This window comes from Aptenodytes forsteri, unplaced genomic scaffold (assembly GCF_000699145.1).
Source record: "Aptenodytes forsteri isolate BGI_AS27 unplaced genomic scaffold, ASM69914v1 Scaffold16, whole genome shotgun sequence".
NCBI classification, from domain to species: domain Eukaryota; kingdom Metazoa; phylum Chordata; class Aves; order Sphenisciformes; family Spheniscidae; genus Aptenodytes; species Aptenodytes forsteri.
In genome coordinates, this window is record NW_008794753.1 from 1,183,125 (window position 1) to 1,202,162 (window position 19,038).

The window sequence follows — 19,038 nt, forward strand, 5'->3', positions numbered from 1 at the left end:
TCTGCCGCGGGTGTTCTGGGTCGGGTGTGCAGGCGTGTGCTGTGCAGCACGGGTGCGGGAAAGCCCTGGGCTCAGCCAAAAGGAACGGGCTGCTCTGCTCGGGTAGTCGGGACGCCGACTCTGATATACCCGCAGAGCAATGAGATTTGTGGATCTACAGAGGCTGGTCAGAGCTACTGTGAAGCAAATCTTGGTCAGATGTACAAGTTCCTGAAATACCACCTGGTCGACATTTCCAGGTGTGATGTGGCAGATGATGCGCGGGAAGGTGACGGAGCAATGCAGAACTAGGGACAGAACTGTGAGTTTAGAGCCCTAAAGCCCGTGCCACGTTCAGCATACTTGATAGCAAAGACTAAATAATGCTAGGGAATGAACGGCAAGTTAGTATTTGTATTTCTGTGGTCTCTGGCTTTAGTGCGGATATTATCATCGCTATTTATGGAACCGTATTGTATCTTTGACTGCTTTCCAGGGCTGTTTTACCCTGAGCCAGAGGATGATGTCTTCAGCAGGCGGTTGTGCTGGGAAATGGTACAAAATTGAAAACATACTAAATTGACTTCACAGACAGCGTTGGATTTCAGATATCCATCTTTCCCAGGTGTTTCACGAATTCTCTGCTGTACTCTTTGCAACCCTTGCTCACATGAGCCTATTTAAATGGGAAGCCTTATTGCTTTCTTTAACATGACTCACAGAAAAGTTGGCTTCAGACTCGGTAACTTCTCACACCGTGCTGAAAGCGCCGTTTTTTCCATCAGAGCTTCCTCTTCTAGCTCCAGGCAGCCTGCTGGGGATGGCCGCAGCCCAGAGGGTGACCATGCCGCTGTCGCTGCCTCCCGCAGCCAGACCTGCCTGGATCCTCTTAGTAAGTTGTCTCCTGCCCGTCTGGTAGCCAGGATTGTCACCTGTGTCACAGTTTGGGAGCGGTGGCTGGGCCGGGACTAATCCCCATCCCTGGAGCCGAGCCGTGTCCTGGAGAGGGAGCCACACTCCAGGCTCTGCCCGCTCCCTGCCTGCCGGGCTGGAGGACAGGCTCCCCTTTACCCTCCCTGCCGCCCTGCCAGCGGGCGTTGGGTCAGGGCTGGGGGGGACTGGTGCCTCACTGTGCCCCGAGGTTTCACCTGGACGCCTTAGAAGTCCAGACACCGCATACCCAGCACTGTGTTTGCCAAAGCTGGACCCAAACAGAGGATTAGCTAAGTGTAAGGAAAGTTTTTGGGTAGCAGTAATAAGTTAGCACTGAAAGACTAACTGAGAGCAGTCTTATGGTTTCCTGCTGTAGGAAAAGTCCTAACTTTTAAAGTCCTGACAGGAAAACAGAGGCCTGAATTTATCGTATCCTGGAGCTCTCTCCATCATTATAAAACATCTTTATGTAGTTGCCTTTCTTCTCTGGGAACAATGAAAGATGTTGTCTTCCCATCTGTTAGGATTGGCAGATACTTTACTTCTAAGTGAAAACATGAGCCCCTCTTACCCGCTCTTTTCTCTGACCAAAATGATTTATGCAACTGCTGTGACTTTGGAAGGGTTAAGGTTTAAAAAGCAGCTGCTTCGGTTTCTGCCAGGAGCTACCAACTTTTGTGCATGGCTCGTTGGTGACTTTAGTCTTGATGTAATGGTTTTCTTTCAGTGGCAAAGTATGTGAGTGGCATGGGCACTGAAACTACCCAAACCTTCTTATCCTACTTCTCTCACAGAAATCAGTATTTGCCGAAGGTCAGCTCTGCCTAGGGCTGCCCCAGGGCAGCGGAGCAGGGCCCAGCTGCTGCTTTGATTCCTCCTTGCCCTTGGTGAGAGAGTTTGTTGGCAGGTTTTTCAAGCAGGAGAGTTTTAGTGCAGCATCCCTGCTCCTCTCTCTTCTTCCCCATCCTACTGTGTCGGCTGCCATGCGCCCATCCTGCCTGGAAGGAAGGCAGGAGACAGCTCAGCCCTCTGTAAGCCCTCACCGTTGCTGCAAAGACCGGCAATAACAACTGGTGATACTTGTGGCAGTTTTTTGGAAACTTAGCAGTGAACCATCTGAGAATTGGGCTTGGGCACTTCTCTCTCCATTTTCTCATTTCACAGGGGCCGGCGGACTGTCACCCAGCTTCAGCAAAATCCTTATCAACACCTCTTTTTGTGCTGTTCCCCTGCGTAGTAGGGAGTTTAGTGGGAAAAGGCAGATAGCAATTTAACCTCGTTCCCTAACTCCTCTTTGCCCAGCGTATTCCCCCGCCACCCCGGGAACTGGTTGTTTAACAGCGCTCTAGCAGCCGAGTGCAGGTCGGATGCGTCCCTGTCCGTTTTATACGCACAGCAGAATTTCCTTGGGAAGTGATCAATTTTTTTATCTATTAGGGTGCATAGGAAAGATTACATCTCTGTGGGATATTTTTAGAGCGTGGGGAAAGGGGTTTTGGGTGGTGTGTAGAGGGTTGGCATTGGGTAGTGCAAAAGAGCTGTCTTTCGAGAAACAAACCTGAGTAATTTCTGCTACTGTTCTGCTGGGTTTCCCCCCTCCTCTCGTCGGGGTTGGACACAGCTGGTGGGAGGGATTTCTGACTGTCAGCAAGAAAAGAAACAAGAGAGCATGTGAGGGAAAGGAGCTAGACCTGGGAAAGGCAGGAGGAAAGTTTTGTTACTCCCTTGAAATGCAGGGAAGCTGCTCTTAGTGTGTGCATGTGCAAGGAGTTACTTGATCCTGTCTCCGGAGGAAGGTGGGGAGCTGTAGCAGGAGGATGGCTTCAGCTGTGCAGATGGGGTGAATGAGCACTCTGCCTGCTTTTGGACAAGTCCTCTGGGAGGTGGACTTCTTGCTGTGCAGGGGAGCACCCCTCCTTTTTCCCTTCCCTCGCTGAGCGCTGATTTTTTTATGGCCTTGTGAAGTATCGCGACTCCAAATCAGCTAAACCCCCATGGGGCTTCATTGCTGGACAGAACCCAGGTCTTGTGAGCCACCAGGTCTTTGGGCTTTGTCAAGAAGCAAATGCCAGGAGGAAAAGCCACTTCAGTACGTTTCGCTACAAGCAAATGAGCATAAGAAGCCAGGTCTGGTTTTGGGAAAAACCCAGTGACGATCTGCACTATAATCGTTTCCCATGGACTGAACAAACTTGCTGAACTGAACCCATATGGGAGGAAGCATCTAGGAGCGATAAATCTGCTCTCCCTGTGCAAGAATTCCAGCGTGCTCCAATAGCATTGTCCTTTGCAAGAAAGGGAGACACCGGCAAGTTGGGAACAGGAGGTGACCAGGAGTGTCCTCTTTTGGGGAACAGGAACTCACAAGTCGTGCTTGAGAAGGCTGTGAGATTTTCTAGGCGCTCACTGGAAGCACCTTGCGGGGGAGAGAGGAGCTGTTGCAATGGAGTTTCATGCAGTGGCACTGTCATTCATCCTTGCATTGCGAATATCTTCTCTTGCTTCTGGGAACAAACTTCAGCCCCATATGTAAGTAGCAAGAAAAGAGAACCGGGGCGTTTTTATAGGGCAGGGAACTGTAAAGCAGAAGCTAAATACAGTATTTTAAAACCAAAGGTGAAGGGAGGAGCAGAGAGAGCGAGGGGGAGGGAGGGCTGTTCTGTGTTTCTTTATCTAGTACCAGATGTACGTAAAGGTGAATAGAAATTTGAAAATCTGGATAGTCTTTGCTTGTAGGAGGTAACTCACTGTGTTTAACTGCAATGTTGCTATTGTGTGAGTGCAGGAGGTGATTGTTGTGTAAATAGTTTGACCTTTCTTCATAGAACTGCTGTTTTATTGCACTTAACGTATCTCTTTCTTATGGCATGTTTCTTTCCCCCTTCTGCTGTTACTCTAGCAGCACATAGTCCGTTCTTTTTAATTAAATTTTACAGTTACGGTTTGGTGTTAATCATTTGGCTTCTTTGGAAAACTTCCTTGCACATTTGGTCTCCTGCCAGAAGATGATCTCTCGATGCCGGGGGATTGCTCCAATTCTTTTTGTAAATGAAGCCAGTGTTGCCTGGTGTGCTAACTCCAAGCTACTCTCCCTCATGTTTTTAACTTTTTGATTGAAAAGGGGTCTTTTTCAGCAGATAAAGGTTTTGCAGGAAGATGCCTTTTCTCCCTACGTCAGAGAGTTTGTGCTCCTGCCTCGACAAGTACTTTTAGGGCTTCTTGGATGAGACGTTAGAGATGAGATGTGTGCCAAAGTGTCAGAGAAAAGAAAACGCCAGCGCCTGGGAAGTGCTGTCACTTCCCATAGGGCATTGCTGACGATGCCCGTTACACACACAACCACTGTTCGGGGCACACAAGAACCTTTCTTCGCTGTAATAAATTACACCAAAACGATGCTGCTGCCAACCTTGTTCTTGTGGTTCCTTTCAGTTCTTTTTTCGGGCGTGCAGACAGCTCGGAGGTGAGGCGCCTGCAGGCTAACAGCAGAGGAGGTCCAGGGGGTAGGGAAATACCACTCTTTGCATCAACTTGCAGCTCTCTGTGTATGGAGACACTCACGAAATAAAACAGCTTCTCTGGCAGTCACCGTTAGCGCTGGGGACTGTTGTACTGGTGAAGTGATGTGTGCGGAGCTTTGCAAGCCAAACAGCTCGGCAGTGGCCACATGTGGGGATGGTGAGAGGGGATTTTAGAGCAAAGCTGGAGGGGGAAGGAAACATGCCATTAATCCCAAAGGCATTGCCAGGCTTGCTGTAACAGCGGTGTAATTGAACGTCCTGGAGCAGTCAGATGCCAGCTGCAATCTCTATGCTTCACCACGTCCAAATTATTTAGTTTAACTTCTTTTATAGAAAGCATTTTTGTGAAAACTCTCGGTCCCTTTTGAAGAATCGGAAGCAACAGGAGGAGTCCCAAATAATGAACGGCTCATAACCTATTAAGTCAGGGACAAATGTTTCCCTCTTCATTCTTAGTTAAAACTACTGACTCGTATTTGCTGAAAGAGAGTTAGGATTAGAAAAGAAATAAACTGCAAATGGTATTTTCCTTATTTTCTTAGCACTGAATTATATATATTCACTTTATTTACTGGAATTAGTCTTGCAGCCCTTAGCTCTGAATGAGTGAGAAAGCATCTGAAACAGCAAACTGAATTCTGATTTAAAGCAGTATTAATAAAATGATGTATCATTTCTAGTGGCAGAATATTTTTTTTTCCCAAACACTGTCAGAAGATGCAGATATCGTTGGTGTTTGCAATGACAATAGTCAGGAAACTAATCCCCTAGGTGCAAAGACAGCATATGTATTCTTCATTAACTGAGAGCGGACAGAATGGACAAACATAGAAATCATTGTGCTACCATATCATGCAGGCTGCTGCCTCTTTTCTGATCCATCCTCTCTCTTTTAAGGCTAAAAATTAGCCTTAATGTATCAGTGGAAAAGCAACTGCTGCATTTTTCAAGTGGGCTGTAGCGCGTCCCAGGACCTCGAGGTACCACATGTCAGCAGCTTCCCGATCTCACTGAAGTTTGCTGTGTGGCAATGTTATAAAACCCTGTCGCTTTAGATTTCTGTTACTGTATCTGGGCCTCATCGCGGGCTGCAGGTCTGGAGGTTCGAGGAGGGGGTTCAGGACGGAGCAGGCTTCCCGTGTCTGCCACCGGCTCGTAGTGCGGGATTACTGAACGTGTCCTCTCTCTGTGTGGCAATTTTCCATCTATAAAAACGGGTTTGCGATGTTCACCTTGTAGTTCTCCAATGTTTAACTGGTTCGTGAAGGCCTAATGACGTGTCTCTGAGAAATCCACATGGTACTATTCTAGTGTATGTTTTGTTGCTGCCGGTGCCACGCTGTTAGCACGCTCTCTGTTCACAAGAGCGTTAAATCCAAGAGTTTTGTGGGGAGGTGGATAGGCTGCACTTGACAACTGCTTGCGGCTGGCTGACCTGGCAGATTTCTTTTCCCTGCACCGATTTAATTAAACGAGGAGGCAAATACTGTATATTGCATAAGATCTTCCTGCTCTTTCAGTAAGGAAATGAAGTTGCCCATAGCTGGTGCCTGTTTAAGCGGTGGAAGCACTGCACTCTTCTCGCAGCAGCGCGCAGACCCCCGTACACCTCTGTTTCTCTGTGCCAGGCCAAACGTCTGTGCGGAGCAGGAGCTGGCGATCGTGGGGCACCGGCAGCCATGCGTCCAGGCCTTTACCCGCACCGTCAAAGTGTGGAAGCAGGACTGCGGAGGACGGCGGTGGTGCACGGGCTACGAGCGGAGGTACGTGTTCTTCCTTCGAGCTTGCTTGGCTCCTTGCATGATGAAAATTGATTCCTTCTCACCAACAGCAGTGGGGAAGTGAGCTTGTTGCTCACTTGGCGTCTGCAAAGGGGAGAGCCCATCGCGGTGGCAGTGGCTGCACAGCTGGCAGGGTCTGGGCACAGGAGGTGAGGGCTGGGAACAGCCGTGCGTGTGCCCGCCTTGCCGCCCAGGCTGTGGTCTGGCACGGGAAGCAGCCTCGATAACTGCTTGGTACCCTCCGAGGAGTCTTAGTGACCAGACAACGTGGCTGTGGCTCTCCTCAACCCCCGGCAGCGCTCCAGGGAGAGAGGAGAAAGGACCCGGCACTTGGTACCTGGCCTTCAGCGGGTCTGGCATTAGGGTAACAATGCAGTCCATTTAGGGGTCGCTGTAAACGGAGAGCTACGTGTAGAGAGAGGTGGCTCTGAACCCACAAATCAGCTGTAAAGAGTAGAGCTATTTTATTAGATATTTTTCTTGGCTAAAACCAGGAGACTATGAGAGATTTGTAAACCCTATGTGCATCTAGCTGGAGGGGCTTCTGACCCTACCCGGCATCTTTGTGATGCTAAGAGTTTTCACGCTGTTAAGGAATTCCCAGAAAGAAGATCTATCGCTTTTGTTCTAAAGAAGCTTTGTCGTTGTGGTTAGCTGTTTCCAGTTTTCTGACAATGTATTACATCTGTTTCCTATGATCGTGCCATGTTAATGAAATGACTTAATCACATCACGTGCACTATTCCTGTATCTTTAGATGTCTCAGCTTCAAAGCAGAGACATCTCGGTGCCTCTGTAGTTTCACAGAGCTGAAGGCAGTAGCTGGGTCCAAGCGAGGTTTATTGTGCATGGTCTAAAAAAAAAAAAATCAACGTGGCCATCGTGCAAGTGATGCTCCGTGAGGGCGGGTGACTGCTGTGGTGGTGGTTAGCAGGCTTTGCTGCAGGGTCGTCGGCTCCCTTTCACACCGTGGGCAGGACTGTGCTCAGACCCACGTTGGAAGAGTGTACAGCTCAGCGGAGTTAGGCTTGCACGTGCAAGAAAGGAGTTTGAACGTACTCTGAGTGGAAAATTGATGCGGTGGTTCAGCTAATCGTAGTATCCCTTGAGTTGCCAACTGGCCTTTACTGGGAGCTGGGAAAGCAAGCCAGGAGGAGTTGTAGAGGGAGGGCTATGAACATGTGCAACAGTGCAAATAATGCACTTTTCTAACCTACACAGCAGCCAAACTACAACGTGCCCAATCTTCTTCTGTACTCCACCTGCTTTTCCGGCCTCATTAGGCAGTTACGAGCCTCTACAAAATAATAATGATAGTAGTAGTTTCAAAGAAGCATCTTGGACTAGAGACAGCTTTTAAGTCTTGACTTCAGGAATTCCTCCTAACCCTGTAATTGCCAGTAATTATCTTGGTGATGATATCTGTGTAGTGGTAATAAAGGAGCAAACAGAGTCCGTCTTTTGACCGTGTTTTAAGAGAGGACTTTGAAATGATAGGTGCCCTGTCTGCTTCTACTTCAAAGGCTGGGAACTCTTCAGACCCAGCTGTCCCTTTAGTTTTTCAGTGTATGTTTTTGACGTTATAAATCAAGGAACTAAAATGAAAACATTTTCTGTCATGCTTCATTATAAATATCAGAACAGCCTAGTGCTAAAACTCTGTTCCTGATGAAAATACAGAGGTGAAGCCTAGAGGTGCTGTGAGGGATTTCACCCAGGGAATTTTAAAAGCAAGTACAGTAAAAGGACGATCAGCAAAACTTTCCTCAGGCAAGATTTTGTCCCATATCCCCTCACTCTGAACTTCTTTTGGGAGTTCCCATCGCAGCAAGCTTATTCCAATAGATGGAAGATCTCCTGCCAAGCTGCTGCCAAGCTCCCTTGTGCTGAGCAATTGAGGGCAGTGGAGCGCGCAGTTTCGGCATTCACAGGGATGCTACGCAGTCTCTGTCTCACCCGCTGGAGCTGCTCCAGTTGGACCCGGCTTCGGCAGCGTGGGGCTCAGGAAGCATATTAACAGCTTCAGGATCTGACACACACAGGGCTGGTCTGAAATTGGCCTCGGTGCCTTTGAGTTCATGGAGGCGACTAGGAAAATCCAGCATCTGCTCTTCCTTTTCCCGGTGCACCGTTCAGTGCTGCTGCCCAGCTCACCTGCCCGGCGAGGAGCAGCTGTCTGCAGGGGCTGAAGCACAAGTCGCTGACGTGCAGGGTTCATAATCATTAGCTAATTTCCTACAATTCCCGGGCACGCTTGGAGTGCTGCAGATATTGCTACAGTCCCATCACTTTGCCTAAACTCTAAGTACAGTTGGGGGGGGGTGGGCAGAGGAGGGAGGGTGGGCCGGGACAGGCAGGGGACGGGGGGCAGCCGAGGGGGTGGTTGTCTGCCTAGTCTGTGCATTCCAAAACCAGTAGCATTTGTTTTTATAAGACTTGTATCTGTGCCTAGAGTACTGGATTGCAACATTTCCTAAAAATCAGAACAAACCTTGCTCCGTACCCCCAGGACACGGGCCCTGCCCCCTCAGAGAGCCAGCGTCTGCTCTTCAGCAGATGAACTGAGCATCCTCTGGGCTGCGCTTCTCGTTGTTCCTGGTAAAGTGATGTTTTTGCTACTGGTTGTGTAACTTTCCTGAATTAGGTAACAACAGAAGGTAGCTTTGCTCAGCCCTCAGTAACAAAACTTGGAGGAATGACGACACTGTCCCAGAGGGGCTGGAAGTGGATTTTCCAGCAGCAGGACACAGCAGGATTTTTAAGCCTGGGTTCCATTAGTTCTGGCTCATTCAACATTTTCTGCGCCAGGGACTCCTTAAAACACAGAAGAAAACAGAAACATTGAAGATAAAGTATCTCCTATGCGGTTCTTTCCAGTCTGCAGCATCCAGCTATCCACAGGCAACTGAGGCTGTCAAAATATTTGCATCTCCTTGAGAACCCACTTGGGCTGACTTAAGGATCTGAAGTGTTCCACAGAGCCCACCAAGACTCGTGGAGATGAGATCGTTCAGGGTGCTGTTGGAGGCAGAAAGGAGCCCGGGATTAGTCCTGAGCTGTCCTACATTGCTATTTCGTGGAATACCTTTTCCTCCTCATTTCTGAGCTTATGCGGGGCAGATGGAAGAGGCTACTTGCTGCCGTGCAGTCTTTCTCATTTTGGATGAAAAGGATGGTGTTTTCTGGAACGGCCCATGCAGTGAACGCTTGTTGCCTTAGCACCACCCCGCACCCATGGTGTCCTCTTGTGCTTCCTAATGCACCCTGCCACCGCGTTAAAGCCCTGGGCTGGGCTGGGAGATAGCTCTCGATACCAAGAGGATCCAGATGGATCTGCGCCTGATTGCTAGCTGTTCTGGTGCCTGAGTGACTGTAAATTGCTTTCTCAGCTGCTTCTGGAACACGAGTATTTCCTTCATAATTTGTTAACAGCTCGTACAAAAAAATCGGTATCTGCTTTTATTTTTCTCAGCTGTGCTTCCATATGCTGGTTGGCACAGAAGAGTAGCCGAAGGTTTCCTTCACAGGAATTAATAGTGCACCGTTATTTAGGGTTTTTTGTAGAAACATTCAGACAAAATCAAACAACTAGACTGAGTTAGGATAAATATTTTCAGTGGACATGTACAACACATCTGCTGTGCCAAATATTTGTTGTTGTTTGCCTGATTTGCTTTGGTGGAGTAGTTTCATGTTCTGCCAAAGGAGCTTTTTAAAAATTGGCTTCAAAAGTTTTATCTGTGTTTCAATTTTCACGTACACACAGCATCAAATTTCCGGGGAAAAAAGCGTCGCTTTTATTTATATACGCTTCAGATCAATCCCTGCTTTACCACCCCAACTCCTACCCTGGAAGGTAACTAGTAGGACCTGTTAAAGGGACCTTCAGCTTCTACCTGAGCGCAGCATCCCCTGCCAGACCTGCGCTGGCTCTGCCGAGCGGTGGGGCTGCGGCCACCGCTTCTGGAGAGGCTGCTGCGCCGTCGCCTCCCGGAACTGCGCTGGGCGGGAGAGGGCTTTTCCCTTTTTCTGGAAGACGGGAGAGATGTGGTCACGCGCATGGCGTGGCCGGCCTGGTGCTGGCTGTAGCGCTGGGCTCGTCGGTGTGGAGTTGAGGGTTATTGCGGGGCACAGCGGAAGGAGGACTGAGGAGGCGAAAGCCCTTTCCATCAGGGAATCGGTTCTGCCAGCCTTAACCCGTAGGAGCCTTGCCATGTAAAACGCAATTGCATGGAGAGCTTTTTGAGTAGCTTGATATTCCCATCAGGATTCTGACGATCTTTTAGCTCACCAGCCCCTTGGAGACACCTGCTCATGCTCACTAAAGCTGGACTGAAATAGCTGTTGTTCTTAACATTTAAATTTCCTTTGTTAACAAGTAGTTCAAGAGAGGAGCTCAGAGCTGTGAAATAGTTTAGAAAAGGAGAAAAGAGCCAGGGGTGTTATGAGGACCTGGACACTCCAGTCTCTCGTGGTCCCCATTAAAGTAAATTAAGAAGTATTTTCTTAGCATCAGCGATCATTGCTAGACCAGGTGGAAAAAAATGTGAGCACGTTTGCAAACCAAATTCCTCATTTTATTTACATCCACAGTTAGAGTTACAGCTTCTGTTCTTTCCAGTTTCCTCATTCTGCAGGAATTAATGTTGTCCGGGTGGTATCTTGTTTTGTTGTTTCAGAACTGCGTATTACACGGGCTACAGGCAGGTGTACAAGGTGAAATACCAGACCGCATACAGGTGTTGCCCGGGATGGTCCCAGCTCGGAGGGGATGCTGGCTGTCTCTACCGTAAGTATCGCGCTGTTCGAATGAGATTCTTCATTTGCTACTGTCAGTATTGTTTTTTTGGCTGAGGGTGCTCGTTTCAAGTCCTGTGCCTGCAGTAAATGCTATAAAAATGTCTTTAAAAAGAACTGGGGGTTTTTGTTGCTTGCTTCTGGTTTTTTATTTTTATTTATTTTAACTGTGTGTCAGAAGGATTTTTCTCTGGCTTCCCAGGAAGCGCTGTGTGCTGTTTTCCGTTTTTGGACAATTTCCTCATCGCAGCGTGAAAGGGTTTTCAGAGTCACATTCATTTATCCAGTTGCCAAATGCTACTAAACATTTAAAATCGAGCCCAAACTGGTGTTTCAAACGGTGCCATTGGCAGAAGCTCTGGAAAGCTGTAATCCAAGCCCTGAGCGGACTTTTCATTATAAAAGCCAGTAATTGCTGTCTGTGTGATTGAACATGCTGGTGATGGCTAATTTGCCGGCTAGTTGGTCTTACTCAGCATTCGTGAGAGCTGCTTCCTTGGAAGAGGCGGCCTTTGATGAATTACACCCAGGCTGAGAAACTGGGCGTCGGTGCTGTGCTCCAGAAGGCAGCGAATTTTGGCTGGCGGTGTGCGGTCGCTTGTTGGAGTGGGGTCCCTGGCCGTTCCCCGCTCCTCGCCCCGAACTGTGGCTGAGAGCGGGATTCATTGATCAACTCACTTGTAAAGGGATGCGACTTCTCAACTACTTTGGAAAGGTGTGTGTGTCAGGTACTAGATCTGTTATTTTTAAGACTTGCTGAGCTTGAGATACCCCTGCCAGAGGTTAGAGATCTCTGCAGTCCTTCCCTTCGTCTGCTCCCTCCTTTAGCCAAAGGGTGAGCGTTCCGGTTCAGGACTGGCGGGATCCAGGAAGGGATGTCGCAGCATCGGCCTCAGAGGAGAAGCCCAAGCTGCCAGCATGGGTGAAGTGATGGCACTCATAAGGTTTGAAGCGGAGACCCAGAACTTGAGGCTCTTGGATTCTGTGACTGAACACTCCTCTTTTGTGTTTGCTCTAGTGTAATTCTCTGCAAAACAGGCGTGGAAGTATCTACTTCCCAGCTGTGCGGGGAAGCTGCAGTACATACTCAGATTTGCACGTGAGTCGGGCTAGGGATATGCAAATATTAGTACATAAGATGATTTTATGCTCTTATTGCAGAAGACAGAGGCAACTTCTCCTTGTGGGCCCCGTATTCCCACCTCCCCCTCCAGGCTGCACTGCTTGACGTGGGAGGCAGATGCTGTGTAGCTCCCAGCTCCTTCCCCTAAACACTGTGGCCACATCCAGCTGGGGAAATATTTAACTTTAAACTTTGCTTTTGAGACGTTGAGAGCAAAGTAAAATCTTCTCTTGAATCAAACAAAGGTTTATCTGAGCATATGTGTAGAAATAAATGTCACCATCAAGGCAGAATCACACGCGCTCCCTGTGATATATTATTAATTCTCTGCCTAGTTGCATAATGGAGCTCTGATCTTTTCTGAATTAGACTTTGGAGGTGCACTCCTACCCTCGCCATAGAAAAGCAGCTTTCGTTTTAAGTAATAGGCAGGCGAACCAACAAAGCATTTGGGATCTGACCTGCCTTGCCATCAAGGGAATGAAAGCTAGCCGTGTCCAACTCCATTGTAAAGGCGATTTTGATTGTAATTGACCTACAATATAGGAAAATGTCTCCCACAGCTAGTCATCTTTTGTTCTGTAAAGAGGCTGCGTATACCTTCCGTGCGCTTTGATGCTTGAAGCAAAGGTTTAAAAAAAAAAAAAAAAAGGTGCGTCTAGCAACCAATCTTTATTCTTCCTGTTCAAAAGCCTGCAGCACAGGAGAGCAACCCCACTGTGCCAGAGGAAACTCCATGGGTGCCTAATAACCCACTGTCAGCGAGCAGATAATAACCTCAGATGAACTCAGAAAAGTGCGTTCTGTAATGATTTTTCCTGCCGAGGAAGTGAGTAATTCCATCCAGGAAGGAAGCAGAGAAAAGGAAATAAAGCTGCTCAGGGCACGCTCTTAACTCATCATCCTCATCCCTGGGACCAGCACTCAGAGGCTGGGCAATGGTCTTCACCGGGCTGCTCACTGCAGAGTCGGTCTGGAATAAAAAAGAGAGGGGGGTCCAGCTCTTTTGGAGAGAAAATACTTCGACCCTCCCTGTTAATTTCAAACTTGCTGCGGATGCGACGGGCAAGCCGATGGTGTTTATTTTCTTGTCATGCATACGTCAGTAGTTCCTGTTGCTCTCTTTTAAATGGGTCTTGTTTACATATTTTCTGTGTATTATTCCCAAGAGTAGGAAAGCTAGTTGATGTTTTGCAGCTGAAGAACAGGTTACGAAGTCCTTGCTTTTCCCTTGCTGCCGTCCATTAACCCTTGTCTTTCAAAGTGAGAATGAGGGTGACACGATCAGTTAAATGGTATTTTAGCAGGAAGGACGCGAACGTGCAAATCGAGGCCAGCAATGCGCCCTGTGCCATGGCACAGCACTGGTTAGCTGCAGATCCACTCCCGCCTCTGCTCTGGTGGCTGCTGAACTGTCCTAGCATTTGTCAGCCAACTCTCTCTTCGTTTGGCTAACCCCGAGTACTCAAAGCATCTTAAATAATATCCCTGTGATAGACAGCTTGTGTGTTTTTGTCTCTTTTTTTTTTTTTTTTAACAGCCTCTAGGCCCCGACCGCTAACCCCGAGTACTCAAAGCATCTTAAATAATATCCCTGTGATAGACAGCTTGTGTGTTTTTGTCTCTTTTTTTTTTTTTTTTTAACAGCTCCTAGGGCCAGCCAGCCCTGGCGCTCTCTGCAAAAGCAGAATGACGCCGACTCCAAAAATTCAGCAGAAATTGCTGCCAAGCTGTCGGTGGGGTTTTGAGGTGGGGCGTGACCTTCGGCCGGTGAGCAACTCGGATGAGGTATATGTGCTGCTACAGGGAGGGTCATGGCTGGCTTAAAACCACTTCACTAGAAATTTTGGCATGGCAGGAGGGAGAAACTAGAATGTGAGAGCATCACCGATGTGGTAGCATGGAACTGGTGTTTATGGCAGAGAGGGTTCAGTTTCCAGAGTGCGAGGTTGCCCTGATCGTAGCCTCACAAGGAAGCGTGTGTTGGATTTCCAGGTGCCTTTCTGGAGCTCATGTTCTTTATTTATTTCGGTATTTAAGTCTTTTTAATACTCTCGTGATGCTGAGAATATAAATGTTCCACCTTCTGTGTCACACATTCACCGGGAGATGTGTGTGTTTCTGATGCGTGGGGCTTTGCCTCCGTTCAGCCATTCAGATCGGGTTGAATACCGTTAATTTTAAAACAGGGACTGTGCTGTAACCTTAAGTTTCTCAGACTGAAGAAGTGCAACTTGCACATCAGGGAGCTCGTCCCTGTGGGCCCTTTGCGGGGCAGGAAACTCAAGTTACATTGCTCTGAACCATCTTCTGAATCCCCTGAGAGCAGCAGAAGACCAGCCACCTGGTTAGGTGGCTGAAGTGCAGCACGGGACTCTTGCTCTCCGTTTCCAGCCCCCCCCAGGCAGCCGGTGCTGGTCTAGCAGCAGCTGGATGAGCATCCCGCAGGCTGGACCGAGGCAAACGGGACAGCTCTGCCCGGCTCCTGCGGGATGGCCAGTGCCCTGAGCCGAGAGTTTCTGCCCCAATCCGCAGACTGTCCTGGGGAACGCTTCTGGTTTCTGGGTAACTAAATCCTCCGTCCTGAGGAGCTCCCAGCTTTTGGTTTGCAGGGGTGTGATGGCTTTTCCTGCTGGTGGCCTGGACCTTTAGTAGAGGCGTGTTCTCCTGGACCAGAAGAGGGTGTAGGAAGGACTGGCAGGGGAAATGAGTCAGTAAATATTAGTGAACTGCTGAGGCAGGGAAACGTAGCCAGGGTTTGGCTATGTTTGGCTATGGCTCCAACATTATGTATGTTGGAGGATTTTCTATTTTGTATATAGCAATCGTGAGTCAGCCTGCGTTCGCTGGCGTAGCTCTGCTGAAGGCAACAAAGCTATGCGAAAGTATGTTAACAGGATTTGTGGCCCTTCCTATCTGTCTTCAGAGATCATTGGTCGTGTTCCAGGAGTACAAAGGTGGGGAAGGCCATCGCTGTTGACAGCTTAATTAGAGCTGTTGGACACCGTGCGGTGGAATCACTCCAGTAAGGACACCTTATCTTGCTTTCCCGTGGAGGCTGGCATCTCTTCGCTGCAGTGCTCCCTTTGCTCCAAATGCTGGACTGTTCATCGCTTTTCCTTAAAAATAAAAAAGCCCAACGCATGTGATGTTTTTTTAGGGGAAATTTTCACCACTGTTGACTTGTGTGTAGCTGGCCAAGGCCTGCTGCTTCCTTCTTGTTTGAACGTGACATACTGTCTGACATTTGACGGTAATGTTAAATAGCATTATGAAGTGGGAGGTCCCAGCGCCGTTGTGGGTACCAGTTCAGTCGAGTTGTTTGGGCTCTCAGGGCCTGCAGTGGTGCCTGGAAGAAGAGAGCTTGCCCCGTTGCAGCCACCGTGCTGAGTGGGCTCATTGTTTGCCTAGGTTGGTTGCTGTCTGTAGGAAAAAAAGGGGTGTACTCCTTTTCCTCACATGCAGCCATGCAGACACAAATGTGTCTCTAAGCACTTACAGGTGAGAAAATGGCCAGTACAGAGCTGCGAGGACAGTACTCAGTGACTCGGAGTGCGTGGGCTCTGCTGGGAGCCAGTAGCTTGGAAAAAGATGGAAAATTTCATAGAAACACCCTGTAAAACGGCGCTGAAGCCAAGTGGTCTGAAGACTAATGGCTCCACAGAGATCTCACGAGTCTCAAAGAATAGTTGATTTCTTTGTTCCTCTCCTACTGTGCCATTTGAAATCGTGACAGCTGTGCTTGCTCATGACACCCCCCGGAGCTGTCAGATCTCACCTTGTAAAGGCAGGGTGCCCAGTTCCATTGCAGCGTGCCTGCTTTTCGTCCTGTCTCTTCTGAGGTAGCAGAAGTGTGAGGGCTTATTGCGTTTCCATTGCCCTCTGTCTCGGAGCATTCATCCGCTCAGTCCCATTTGGGAAGGAAAAAGGGCAGAAGTCAAGACACCCTTTGAATTTTTAACATGGCGTCAGGTTCTTTCCCTGCCTGATTACTGATAGATTGACTTTCAGACTAAGCTTCTCAGTTTCAAGTGGCCTCTGAGATGCTACTTAAATTCCACATGGGTTCAATAACACAGTTAAAGCCCTTGCTGATTGGGACAAGGGGCCTGCATGTCTGGTAATCCCCTGGGTCTCTACTTTCAGCTCGAGATGTTGAAAAGCCGAGTCCCACCAAGTCTATAGCTCTTGGTCTGCATGGAGGAGCTGGAGTTCAGCCGCAGACATTGTGTCTGTGTTCTTGGGCCAGCCCCTGCCACGTTCAGAAATGACACGATGAGGCAGAAAGGCACCAGGGAGAGCAATAAGTATGGAAAAGGCTAAAGAGGAGACCGTTACTAGAAGATTTGGTACTGGTGACCTTGTCTCGGTTGCAATGTTGCCTGTGAACTATGCAGGAAGTACCAGCTCTGCCCTGACTGCACGCTCCTGCAGAAAACACGGGCTCTTTGCTCAGGCTGGAACAGCAGCGAGGTCAAGTCGTAACTGGGACTGCAGCTGGGGAGAGAGCCTGGCTCTGCTGCGGAGTGGGATGGAAATACCCGAGGCGATTTTTAATAAGCTAGCTCAAGGAAATGGAACAGCCTAGGTGAGCGCAGCTTGGCCAAGAAGCAGTTTAGCCGGCTCTGGCCATCGTGCAGCTGTGTGGCCAGACAGTTTCTGCTGCTCGGGCTCGCGCAGCTCGCGCTGCCCGGCACCCTGCACCGCAGTGCGGTTTGCTGTTCGGATACCTCCATGGAGCTGCTGGAGGAGCTCGGCTTGGGCTGCTGGTCTAAAGCTTCAGTCACCGTCCCTAGTTGTCTGTCACGAGTTTTTATCCAGCCCCCGTTAGGATCACGCTTTGCTCTGATTTTTAGCTCGGAGAGAGGTAGAGCCTGGCCCTAGGTAAAGAGGGAGAATTAATGTTCATTTGGTGAGGAGGTGGGAGGAAGTATCAGAGCCTGAGACACGATGAAAACCCCTCCGAGCATCCCCAAGGGCTGAGTAGAAAGCAGCTGAATTTTAATCGCCTCATTAAAAGAGAAACTTTTATTAGTCACAAATGGCCTATTAAAAGGCTCCAGAGTGAGTTACCCCGCACTGAACCGCGTTTCTTCCTGCCAACTCTGCTTAGCTTTAGCTTATCATCCGGCGAGCAGGGAAAGAGCACTCAGCAGGGCCCGCTGCAGTAGCCGTGCTCGGCTGCCGCGCTTGCTCCGCAGGCACGGCCGAGCCCGGCTCGCTGCATAACCCCGGGAGCCCGGCCGCGCAGGCAAGCGTGCAGAGGCACGCAGGAGCCGGCTGCGCCGGCGTCGGGGGAGCAGCTCCATTATTTGTGATACAGGTTGGAAGGCTCGGCAGGAAATGTGTTCGGTTAACAATTTAATTTCCCTATTAGGCTGACTTTCCTTTGTACATCACCTCTTGGCTCCTGGAGGCTCATTGTTTTGTCAGCTGAAAGGCTTTGACTGAACTCCTGAACCTTTTGCCTGGGATCAAGCCTAGTATTGGTTAAACTTCGAACGTATGCTCCCCTGGGAGACCATCTTTGTCCACGCAGAGGATGGCCGTGTTGTACTTCAGTGAGCCTGTACGTAGTGGGAGAAATGCTGTTCTCCATCACTCTTCCTTTTAAACCAGTCTCTTGTCTCTGACTTCCCAAGAATCCCACCTTGCTAAATCCTCACAAAAGACATCGTCTGGCCTTTCAAACAGACGAAGGTGGCGCTTTCTGCAATTTATCCTTTCTTTCCCATTTCCCAGAACAGCGTCGTTACCCTTTTCCCAAATTTCATTGCATTAAAATTATGTCACACTGAATTAGGAGCTAGTTTGCAGAAGGCTTGGAAGGCGCAGGGGAGGGAGCCCCGCAGGCCCCCCAGCCGCCCTGGGCTGGGATGTAGGTTATTATGATTTCCACTCTGCCTGTGCCAGTCTGAAGCACAGAGCAGGGAATTGTCCGGGCCATTCAGGAAATCTGAGGCACAGCCAAGAATAACACCCGTATCTTCTAATCCCTGATTTGTGTCGCTGCAATTGCTTCTAATATTTTCCATTGTTGTGCTTTGGGTCTCACTGAACTGCCTCCGAGGGCTGAGCACTGCTGGCAAGTAGGGCATTGTGGAGCCAGGCTGAGCTTTACTGGGGCCTTGTCTGAAGTCCGGTTTTTAGGTGATTAAGGTGAAGGATTCAGGGAAAACCAAACCACCTTACTATGCAGTTTGGCCACGCAGTCAATTCTATCTAACGGTGTTGAGGCCTGAAGGAACAGAAGAAAACAGAAGACAGCCCTTCTCGCAAGACTAGAGCTAGCAAAAACTTAAGGCTGCAGCCCTAAAAAATCTTGGTGCACGCCTGGAGATGGGAAGTTGCAATGAAATGCTCGCTGCCAGGAGCTCCTTCTGCCTTGCCAGGTGGGAGGACGCGCATGGGGAAGTGTTTGCGATCACAGGCATGGTACGGCGCGGCTCAACTGAGCAGGATGCTTGTGAAAGTGTTTCCCAAGTTCCAGTACTCTGCACCAGCAGGCCAGCATGGGATTGATACGGGATCACCATGGTCCCCAAGGATATGTGGCTATGAAAAGTGACTAAAACGTTAGATGAGAAGATAACTGGCTTTCTGAAGCAACATTTCATCACTGTTTCATTAGTTTGGGTAGATGAGTATTTGGACTTCAATGCTACCTTTGTATGACTAAATGATCTTTTTTTTTGGAGGGGGGATTTGAAAAATCATCAGGTCCTTAAAAGAGCCAACACTGAGGCTCAAGTATTTCAGCTCTAGTGCATTGAAGGTGCAAAGTTTGGGGAGTTCGGATATCAGTGAGAATGAGACTTGGAACGAGCTGAAGTTATCGCTCAGGCTGGCGAGCCGGAGCTGGGTCAGCTGCAAGGGAGATCCTGCGCCTAACGGCCGTGCCTCA

General features: G+C 49.0%; 1 protein-coding gene across 1 annotated transcript in view; it reads left to right on the plus strand.

Moving 5' to 3' along the window:
* Positions 1-3,365: 3,365 nt before the first annotated feature.
* The window catches only part of MEGF6 (multiple EGF like domains 6), a 112,501-nt gene continuing 96,828 nt past the window's right edge, over positions 3,366-19,038 (plus strand). The window contains 3 exon segments of the mRNA XM_019470713.1: positions 3,366-3,441; positions 6,062-6,196; positions 10,894-11,003. Coding sequence (XP_019326258.1) covers positions 3,440-3,441; positions 6,062-6,196; positions 10,894-11,003 — 247 coding nt within the window. The 5' untranslated portion in view covers positions 3,366-3,439.